This window comes from Chlorella variabilis (assembly GCF_000147415.1).
Source record: "Chlorella variabilis unplaced genomic scaffold CHLNCscaffold_12, whole genome shotgun sequence".
Taxonomy (NCBI): Eukaryota; Viridiplantae; Chlorophyta; class Trebouxiophyceae; order Chlorellales; family Chlorellaceae; genus Chlorella; species Chlorella variabilis.
Genome location: NW_005435076.1, coordinates 243,244 through 253,026, shown reverse-complemented (window position 1 = coordinate 253,026; position 9,783 = coordinate 243,244). Strand labels below are relative to the sequence as shown.

At 67.6% G+C, this 9,783-nt stretch overlaps 4 protein-coding genes across 4 annotated transcripts in view; 3 read left to right on the top strand and 1 right to left on the bottom strand.

Moving 5' to 3' along the window:
• CHLNCDRAFT_134697 (hypothetical protein) overlaps window positions 1-3,431 on the top strand; it is a gene marked incomplete at both ends in the record, with an annotated part of 9,703 nt that extends 6,272 nt beyond the window's left edge. Inside the window, 8 exons of the mRNA XM_005846986.1 lie at window positions 217-452; window positions 672-1,136; window positions 1,611-1,689; window positions 1,862-2,286; window positions 2,424-2,532; window positions 2,640-2,728; window positions 2,815-2,913; window positions 3,020-3,431. Of these exons, the coding sequence (XP_005847048.1) occupies window positions 217-452; window positions 672-1,136; window positions 1,611-1,689; window positions 1,862-2,286; window positions 2,424-2,532; window positions 2,640-2,728; window positions 2,815-2,913; window positions 3,020-3,431 (1,914 nt within the window). The remainder of the gene's footprint in view (window positions 1-216; window positions 453-671; window positions 1,137-1,610; window positions 1,690-1,861; window positions 2,287-2,423; window positions 2,533-2,639; window positions 2,729-2,814; window positions 2,914-3,019) is intronic.
• A 195-nt stretch (window positions 3,432-3,626) lies between these two features.
• Window positions 3,627-4,950, bottom strand: CHLNCDRAFT_134696 (hypothetical protein; the record flags this gene model as incomplete). The annotated part of the gene is made up of 4 exons (XM_005846809.1): window positions 3,627-3,655; window positions 3,809-4,590; window positions 4,747-4,832; window positions 4,903-4,950. The coding sequence occupies 4 exons, from the start codon at window positions 4,948-4,950 to the stop codon at window positions 3,627-3,629; spliced, it is 945 nt and encodes a 314-aa protein (XP_005846871.1).
• Window positions 4,951-5,467: 517 nt separating this feature from the next.
• CHLNCDRAFT_134695 (hypothetical protein) lies at window positions 5,468-6,700 on the top strand (the record flags this gene model as incomplete). Its single annotated transcript, XM_005846985.1, has 5 exons — window positions 5,468-5,530; window positions 5,641-5,712; window positions 5,882-6,178; window positions 6,429-6,537; window positions 6,669-6,700. 5 exons carry the CDS (start codon window positions 5,468-5,470, stop codon window positions 6,698-6,700), a joined length of 573 nt encoding a protein of 190 aa, XP_005847047.1.
• Window positions 6,701-7,294: 594 nt separating this feature from the next.
• Window positions 7,295-9,589, top strand: CHLNCDRAFT_134694 (hypothetical protein; the record flags this gene model as incomplete). The annotated part of the gene is made up of 7 exons (XM_005846984.1): window positions 7,295-7,364; window positions 7,479-7,903; window positions 8,094-8,290; window positions 8,482-8,559; window positions 8,742-9,027; window positions 9,188-9,290; window positions 9,444-9,589. The coding sequence occupies 7 exons, from the start codon at window positions 7,295-7,297 to the stop codon at window positions 9,587-9,589; spliced, it is 1,305 nt and encodes a 434-aa protein (XP_005847046.1).
• Between the last annotated feature and the right edge of the window lie 194 nt (window positions 9,590-9,783).

Sequence of the window (9,783 nt, the reverse complement as noted above, 5' to 3'; positions counted from 1 at the left end):
ATCGGAAAGGTGGGTGGGGGTGGGGGTGGGTGGGGGTGTGGGGGGCACGTGTGGGTGTGGAGGCGGGGCGCAGGGAGGGAGGCAGGGGTTGGGCTAAGGTGCAGGGCAGTGGGGCCTGCAGGCCGGGGCTGCTGCCTGGCCCGGCCCCGCCAAGAATGCCGTTGCACCGCCCCCTGCACACACGCATGCGCACACACACACATTCACACGCTGCAGGTGCGCGAGGTGTATGAGAGCGCGATCGAGGCGCAGCCGCCGTACGCGCTGACCGACGGCGACACGCGCACGCTGTGCCTGCGCTACGCCGCGCTGGAGCGGCGGCTGGGCGAGGTGGACCGCGCGCGCGCCATCTTTGTGCACGCAGCCTCGCTGGCAGACCCGCGCAGCGACCGCGACTTCTGGGCCGAGTGGAACGCGTTTGAGGTCAAGCACGGCAACGAGGACACGTTCAGGTGGGGGCTGGGGGTACGGGGTGGGTGAGGGCGGGGAGGGCTGGGGGCTGGAGGCTGGCGCGGCGACAGGCACCGCGGCGGCACCCGCCGGCACAGCAGCGTGCGGCAAGACCCTGCGCCCTCCCTGCCTGGTGCCGCCGCCTGCGCCCTCCCTGCCTGGTGCCGCGGCCCGACCTGCGCTGCCGCCCTGTGCCCGCCCCCGCCGCCCCCGGGCTGCAGGGAGATGCTGCGCATCAAGCGCTCCGTGGCCGCCTCCTTCAGCCAGCAGCACTTCAACACCACCATCATCGACGCCGCGGCGGTGGTGGGCGAGGCCGGCGCCAAGCGCAAGCGGGAGGGTGGCGACGACATGGCGGCGCTGGAGGCGGCGGTGGCGGGCGCCGCCGCGGCGCCTGCGCCGGCCGCACTGGAGCCGGGCACGCGCGTGCGGGGCTTTGTGTCGGCCGGCGTCATCCAGCAGGGCAAGGAGGAGGAGGCGGCGGCTGCTGGCGGCGGCGCCGCTGCTGCGCCCGCCAACCCGGAAGAGCTGGAGCTGGGGGAGGAGGAGGAGGAGGCGGAGGAGGCTGCCGGGGAGGGCGATGGCGGCGACGGCGAGGACGGCGTGCAGGTGCAGCAGCAGGCGGTGCCAGAGGGCGTGTTTGGCAGCTTGGGCGACAAGTTTGCAAAGCGGCAGAAGATAGAGGGGTGAGGGGCCCTTGCTGTGGACTTGCAGCCTTGATGTGACGTGTGTGCACGCTGTAAGCTCGCACCACCATGTGGAGGCGGAGGGGCAGGGGATGTGGTGCCAGGACCGGTGCACCTGCAGGGGCGGCAGTCGGGCGCAGGCGCCAGATGCGTCCAGGAGGAGGCGGCGGCGGCGGCGGCGGCAAGCAAGTGCATGTCTGGCTCCTGCATCTGATCCTCTTCAGCTCAATGTGCACGTCCTGTTCGCATTGCCTCGAAGCTAAAGCAGCCATTAGATCATCCAACTTCTCCCCCTTGGGACACCTGGCTGGCCGGGTGGAATATTGGCATCCCCCGACCGGTGCAACTTCTCATTTTGATTTCTTAACTCTTTTGGATGATCTGACTGGCCAGTGGGGCCATGAGAGGGCTGGTGGTAGCCATTTTGCTACTGACCATACCGGTTGCGCTCTCCGCCTCCCCTCTTCGCTTCAGCGCGGATGGCACCTTCAGGATCCTGCAGCTGGCTGACTTGCACGTGGGCGAGGGCCAGTCCGACTCCAAGACGTTGGAGGTACACGAGCATGGTCGTGGTTTCGAAGCATGGTTGACGAGCAAATTGCAGGCTTGGCGGTGCTGTTTGGGCCATTGTCGCATGCTGGGCTGCGCTGCATAGCATCCGCGACCATGTGTGTGGGTCCACCCTTCCGCCGGCACCCGCTCGCTTGCCGCCGCCGCCGCCGCAGGTGGTGCAAACCGTTCTCGAGGCGGAGCAGCCGGCGCTGGTTGTGATGAGCGGCGACCAGGTGTCTGGTTTTGCCTACCCCGCAGCCAACCTGCTGGGCCACCTGTCACGCCTGCTGTTCTCTGGCGCCAGCTGGTACGAGCAGCAGTGGCGCCGCATCGTGGCGCCGCTCCACAAGGCGGGGGTCCGCTATGCCGCCATCCTGGGCAACCACGACGGCGAGGCAGACCTGAGCCGGCGCCAGGTTGTGGAGTTGGGTGGCGCCGCTGGCGGCGGCCTGTCGCTGACCCAGCCGGGCCCCTCGCACCTCACCGGCGCGGGCAACTACTACCTGGATGTGTGTGATGCCCAGGGGCAGCAGGTGGCGGCCCGCATCTGGATGCTGGACAGCGGCAACCGTGGCTGCGGGCGGCTGGCGTGGGGCTGGTGAGAGCTGGCCGGTGGTGTCTGCCTGCGGGGCGCTTGTCTGCTGCCGTGCTGTGCACATCTATGCGGGTGGGCCCCCAGGGGCAATGAGTTGTTGTGTGCCAGGCTTGCCATCACTACTGCCGCTGCAAGTGCAGGGGCTGCGTGGGCGCCGACACGGTGGCGTGGGTGCGGCGAGAGGCGGAGCAGCTGCCACGCGTGCCCAGCCTGGCCTTCATCCACGTCCCCATCCCCCAGATGTTCCAGGTGCGTGGGCGATGTGCGCCTGCATGCCAGCTCACCCCTGCCCACCAGGCACGCCACGCCCTTACAAACACGGTGCAGCCTGAGCCTGGCAGTCTGCTGTCCTCCAGGCCTGGAACGGCGGCAGCTCGGCCAACGGCACCAAGGGCGAGCTGGTGGGATGCCCAGGCATGGACTCTGGCTTTTTCGAGCTGGCCAGGTAAAGTGTGGGCAGATCACCTGTCAACTCTGGCATCCACATGCATGGCTTCCTAACTGCTCTGCTGCTGGGCTGCGCTGCTGCAGGGAGATGGGCATTCATGCCATCTACTCGGGCCATGACCACAACAACGACTTTGCGGCCAGCCTGGATGGCATCCGGCTGGCTTATGGGCGCAAGACCGGGTGAGTGGCGGGGCAAAGTGTGGTTTCAAGGGGTGCAAGCCTGATTGACTTGATCCCGTTTGCTTGCTTGCTGACACCCCAGCCACGACCCATTTGCATTCCGCAGGTATGGGTCTTACGGCCCTACGGGCGGCCTGCTGCACGGCGCTCGCGTCATCGAGCTGCGGCTGGGGCAGGACACAGCACACAGCCCCACCTGGATTCGGCAGGAGGACGGGTCACGGCGGGAGCAGGCAGACGTGAACGCGCCCCGCCCCTTCCGCCAGCAGGTGTGCGCCCTGGATGAGAGCAGCTGCGACACGCACCTCGGCCCCGAGTTCTGCCTTCGGCTTCGGGAAGCCCGCAGCTTCTTCGTGGTAGCAGGGGTGACGCTGACGGTGGCGGCGGCTTGTGTTTTCACCGGCCTGGCGGCGGGTGCGCTTGCACGACACGCGCGGCGTGGCTGGCGCCAGACGCGGGGCTGGGAGCAGGTGGCTGCTGCTGACAGCAGCCCACATGACGTCGACACCTCCGTATAGACGGGAGCTGCACTCCCAATCTTGTACTCTACCCACTCAAGGTGCCACACATTGCACCTTGAGCAACTCCTTTCATTTCTGTTCAGCGCTGCTCTTCTTTTGTTTGATTCCTCCCCATACCCTGTTTCCCATTCCCATCTGTTTTACATCGCCGTTTGACTAAGCAATGCCAAGGTGTTTGGCTGCACCTATCCATTAAGAGCCTGCTGCTGCCACAGCCTTCACTGCGGCACTAGTGGCAGGGCGGGAGGCAGCCCTGCTGCTGGGCTTGGTGGGAGCTGATGCAGCCGGCGCCGTGGACAGTGCGCTGCCCGCACGACTGGCGCTTGTTGGCGAGCCTATTTGTCGCTGCCCAGATGTGCCCGGCTTGGGAGCACTGACGGCGGCTGTCTTTGCCGCCGATCTGGCCTTGCTGGTTGGCCTGCTGCCCTGGCTGCCCAGCTTTTTGGTGGGGCTGCCCGACTTGCCCTTCTTCTTAGCAGTCTGTGCAGCCGCTGCAGCAGCAGCCGCCTCTGCTGCCAAGCGCTCCTGCTCTACCGCTGCCGCCTCCTCTGCCTGCCGCCTCTCCTGCTCCTCCTGTGCAATCCGCATGGCCTCCGCCTCCTCTGCCGCCAGCCTAGCAGCCTCCTCCGCCTCTTGCTGCCGCTGCTCCTCCTCCTCCTCCAACCGCCGCCGCTCCTCTTGCTGCTGCTGCTCCCTCTCTCTCTGAGCCTGCGCCGCCGCAGCGGCCGCATCCATGTCGGCACGCAGCTGCTGCACAGCAGGCTGCCCGCCCTCTGCCAGGCTCACGAGTAGCTGGCGGCAGGTGGCGGTGCTGGCCAGGCTTGCGGGTATGTTGCCATATGCATTGCGCAGGTGCAGGCTTGCATCACCGCCGTGGTATATCAAGGCCTTGACGGCCTCCAGGCTGCCGCTGATGGCTGCCAGGTGCAGGGGCGTACTGTCCAGCTGGCCCCTGAAGTTGACCCACTCGATTCCGCCGGCAGCGGCGGCCCTGCGCGCCAGGACCTCCACCGCCCCCGCCAGGCCTTTGAAGGCGGCCCAATGCAGCGGGCTATCTACTGGTCCAGTGCTTGCAGCGCTGTCACCATGCTCAGGTTCCAGTCTGTCGGCCAGCCGCTCCAGCAAGTGCCCATACCCAGCCTGTGCGGCAGCAACACTGCGGTATGCAGAGACAATGGGGAGGCATGTTTCGAAGGGGGCTGTGGGGAGGGGTGGAGCAACAAAATTAAGGCATATACAGTAGGTCCTGAGAGCGCAGCATCATAGACCAACAACCAGCATTCGCATGTCGCAGGAACAGTGCAAACCGCACCAGAGCGCCGGCGTGACGTGGTCTGCTGCCGCTGCCGACCCCTCCCCATCCCATCCCCCGCCGTCCAGCCGAAACAGCAGTTCCGCCTGCAGCAGCAAGGGTGTGATATTGCTGCGCCCTGGTCCCAAACAGGCAGGCATGTCTATCCTTGCTGACCTCTGGTTCCCCTCTCCGAATGGCGTCCAGCAGGAGCGACGCTGACATCGCGCTGTGATGAATCGTGGCCTTTGGGATGCTGTTTCGGCAGTGTTTCGGCGGCAATTGGTGTGGTCAGCCCCCTGCTGCGACTGAGGCGCAGCAGGCTCCATGCAAGGAAATGAAGGTCCCCTCGCCATTGCGTTTCCAGTGTCTTGACTGGCTGACTGTCCCCTGGAGGCCCCCAGCAACCCGAGCTTGCCGCCCCGCACACATCGCTCGTGCCTCCGGGCGGCTACGCAGTTCTGGCGGCAGGGCTAACAAGCTAGCAAAATGGTGCGGGATGGCTGCGGCCCGTGCACTGCCGGCACCACGCTTGCACCCCATCACTTGCTCTTGCTTCCCGGCTGCTCTGCTGCCATTTGGCTTGCTGGGCTGCATGTAGGCGCTGCCGAGGTGGTGATGGCGTGGGGCACTCGGCACATGCGGCACTGGCCGCTCCGCAGTCCCCGCCGCCGCCAGTGCCATTCCGCCGCCGTTGTGTTCACCTGCTGCCTGCCCTTCTGTGCAGGACTTTGCGCAAAGAATGTTTCGGATACGCAAGACGTGCCTGGAAATGCTGGCTGACAGGGGCTACTTGATCACCGAGGTGCTGGCAGCTCCCCCGCCGCTGCCGCAAGGTCTCCACCTCGACGGCGCTGGCAGCTTGCCTGCTCACAAGCCGCTCCGGCTGCCCGCTGCCCTGGTTGGTGCGCGCAGGAGGAGCGTGACGCCACGCGGGATCAGTTCACCGACAAGTACGGGCCAGACATCCGGCGGGAGGACCTGACCGTCATGGCCTCCAAAATGGCAAGCGCCTGCTGTTTGCGCCGGCCCCGCTCGGCAGGCTGCATCGCCGGCCCGGCCCCTCCCAGCGCGTGTGTCCTGCTCGCGCGGTGCGATGCAGCGCCGGCCTCACCCCGGCGCCGCCGCGCCCCCCCTCCCCGCCGCCCCCCCGCAGGACGACCCCACCGAGCAGATCTTTGTCTTCTTCCCGGAGGAGGCCAAGGTGGGGGTCAAGACCATCAAGCTGCTGGCGGAGCGGATGCGCAACGAGGGCGTGCAGCGCGCCGTCATGGTCACCCAGGCCAACATGACGCCCTTCGCCAAGCAGTGCCTGTCGGAGATGGCGCCCAAGTACTACATCGAGCTGTTCCAGGAGGCGGAGCTGCTGGTGAACATCACCAAGCACACGCTGGTGCCGCAGCACCGCATCCTGACGCGCGAGGAGAAGCAGACGCTGCTGGACCGCTACAAGGTGCGGGGGTGGGGCAGGGGCGGCTGGCGGGGGGCGGGGAGGCCGCAACGGGAGCTGCGCATGCTGGCCTGCGCCCACAAAACCGCAGCCCATGGCGCCAGCAGGCTGAGCGCCCACCGCCTCCCCACCCTATGCCTGCCCCACCACGCCAGTGCCGCCATCTCGGCTGCGCTGGATCCACCTGCTGCCACATTGGCATGCCCCGCTGCCTGCCACCCTCCAGCCTTGCCCCACATGCCCGTCACCGCAGGTCAAGGACACCCAGCTGCCGCGCATTCAGTTCAGCGACCCCGTGGCCCGCTACTTTGGCATGACGCGCGGCCAGGTGGTGCGCATCGTGCGCCCCTCTGAGACGGCAGGTGGGCGGGCAGGCGGTGGCCGCGTGCGTCCAGCTGCCAGGGGCTGCTGCACGTTGCAAGACGCGGCAACAAGGTCAACCCTGCCGGCCACCGCTGACCACCGCTACCCTTCATTCCCCGTCCCTGTGCAGGGCGCTACGTAACTTACCGCTTGTGCGTGTGAGAAGATCGCGTTTGTGCGCCTATCGGTCGCGACTGGCGGTGCTGGCGCCTCAGCATGCTCCTGATGGCTCCCTGCATCCCAATAGGAACTGCAGTTCTTGTGTCTTGCAATCTTGGTCTGCCCTACTTGCTCTGCTCTGCCGTCCCCTGCTTTCCTGCTTCAGTGCTTCACCTCCCGCTCTGCTCCCGCCGCCTCACGTGGCAAGTGGGACATTTACCTTGCTGTCATATGCATCCCTATTGTTTCCCCATGTATATCTGTATTGTTAACACCACCTCAGATGCCTTGATGTCACTAGTGCCAGTAGCATCTTGCACACCACCCTGGCGAGGCGGGCGGCAGAGGTGGCGTTGGGGGGGACAAATGCAGCGCTTATCCGCAGCGTGCTTGTGCCGCATTGGCCTGTCTTATTGCATCCAACCCTGCTGCTGCCAACAACAAGCCTCCGGGAGGCCCTTATCTCGGCAGCCAGCACCCGCCCCGCAGCAGAGGGCTGGCTAACGGCCTTGCGGGCGTGGGGTGGGGCTCTGCGCGTGTAGCCGACACGACTGAGGAAGCGGCAACGGTGCACTGCGCACAGCAACCCTGCAGGCGATGGCGCAGGACACAGAGCCCGAGGTCATCGGGCTGGCTTGTGGGAGCTCTCACAGCCTGGCGCTGATCAGTAAGTGGGGCCGCAGTGTCTCGGGGAGCTGAGCCGGCTGGCCGCTACCGCCCGCAGCCCGCCTGCCTGGTGCTGACTCTGTGCCAGGGCACCGCTGCCCTCCCGCCGCTGCAGGCACGCCTTCTGGCAGCATGGTGCTGAGCTGGGGCCGGGGCGAGGACGGCCAGCTGGGTCACGGCGACGCAGAGGACCGGCAGGAGCCGCAGGCGGTGTTCAGCCTGCTGCACCGCGGCGCCACCAGCGTGCACTGCGGCGCCGAGTACTCCATGGCGGTGGCGGGCGGCGACAAGCAGGTGTACAGCTGGGGCTGGGGCGACTTTGGGCGGCTGGGCACGGGGGACGTCAAGGACGTGTTCATCCCCTGCCCCCTGCCGGCGCTGGCTGGCAGGCGGGTGGCCAGCGTGGCGTGCGGCGACACGCACACCCTGGTGGCCACCGCTGAGGGCCAGCTGTTTGCCTTTGGGCGCAACCAGAACGGGCAGTGCGGGCTAGGCAGCATCCAGGACTGCCTGGAGCCGCAGCTGGTCACCGCGCTGCAGGTGGGCGGCAGCAGGGGCACGCGGCCAGGCCGTGTGCTGTGCCCCTGGGGTCCCGTGGCAGGTGTAGCGGCAGGGCGCCGGCCTGTGCAAGCACCGCCAGGATGATGCAGCCGTCGTCCTGCGCTGCTACTGACCGACACTGCCTCCGCCTGCCTGCACCACACCCCTGCCCTCCCCGCCCTGCGTGCAGGGCAAGGAGGTGGTGGCGGTGGCCTGTGGTGCGGAGCACTCGATGTGCGTGACGTCGGAGGGGGAGGTGTACTGCTGGGGGTGGGGGCGGTACGGCAACATCGGCGACGGCGAGAGCCAGGACCGCCACCTGCCCACGCTGGCCAAGGGGCTGGAGGGGGTCAAGGTGGCGCAGGTCAACTGCGGCTGGCGGCACAGGTGCGCCCTCCAGCCAGCCCCGCATGCGCGCCTCCGCTGCCGCCGCAGGCACTGGGCGGGGTGCTGCATGCCAGGGGCTGCATCCCAGGGGCGGAGCTGGTGCAGCGCATGCGCCCCTCAGCCGCCGCCTGGACCCCTGTCACCACATTGCCGGCCCCCTGCTGTGCGCCTGCGTGTGTTGTGCCATGCAGCATTGCGGTGGATGAGGGGGGGGCGATGTACACGTGGGGCTGGGGCGCCTACGCGCAGCTCATGCAGGGAGACCGCAAGTGAGCGCCTGCATGCGCTGCCCAGCTGCCGCCTGGTGCCCGCCCGGCACGTATGCCCTGGTTCGCATGCGTCGCAGCGCGCCAGCTTCACCTGCCTGGCGGCAAGCAGCGGCCGGCTTGCGCCACCTGCCGATGAGCTGCCTCCCTGCCTCCCTGCCCCTCTCCTTCCGCCTCTCTTGCAGGGACCATTATGTGCCAAAGCGTGTGGAGGCGGTGCAGCAGGTGGCGACGGTGGCGGGTGGCTGGCGGCACACGATGGCGGCGGACAGCCAGGGCCGCCTGTTTGCGTCCGGCTGGAACAAGTTCGGGCAGTGCGGCGTGGGCCACAACGAGGACGTGGTGCGGGTGCAGCAGGTGGAGGCGCTGGCCGGGGAGCGCGTGGTGCAGGTGAAGAGCGGGTGGAAGCACACAATGGCGGTCACCCACACCGGCAAGTTCTTCTCCTGGGGCAGGAACGTGAACGGGCAGGTGGGCGCGCGGTGGCCGCTGCCGCGCTGCTGCCCGCTGCTGCGCCGTGCAGTCGCTTCGTGTGATGGGCGCGGCCGCGTCGCCGCCCCCGCCGCTCCCTCTCCGCCCTCACGCCCGCCTCACAGCGTTTGCCCGCCCTGCCGCGCGGCGCTGCCTGCAGCTGGGGCACAGCGGCATGCAGGACAGCAACTCGCCAGTGGAGCTGGCGGCACTGAGCCGCGGCGGCATCAACACCGATGCGCTCACGCGGCAGGCGCAGCCAGGTGCGTGCGTGCGGGATCCCTTCTGGTGCCGCGGCAGCCGGCTGCAGGCACCCCGGGGCAGGCAGGCCTCGCGTGCGCCCTTTGCGGCGCAAGCAGCCCCGGTGGCCTGCAGGCTGAGCCCCCGTTGTTGTGCCCACCCTTTGGCCGGCGCAGTTGTGCTGTATGGCGTGGCCCCCAGCGACCGCTATGCCGTTGTGCCTGACAGCGCGCCCGGGGCCGACGAGGTGCCCTCGGTGCCAGAGGCTGCCACGGTGCCGCAGGCCGGCGCCGTGCCGGACTCCAAGCGTCAGAAGGTGTGAGCGATCCGCATTCTTTTTCTCCTCCCCCTACCTACATACATGTTTTGGCAGCCCGGTCGCACCACGCATTTTTTCTCTGCTCTCCCACTCCAATTGCATGTGTATTTTTCTGTCTCGCTGCCACAGTGGGACCCCTCCTGTTGTCGAGCTGCTCAACCACTGCTCACTGCTCAATCTCCACTCCAATTTGTCAA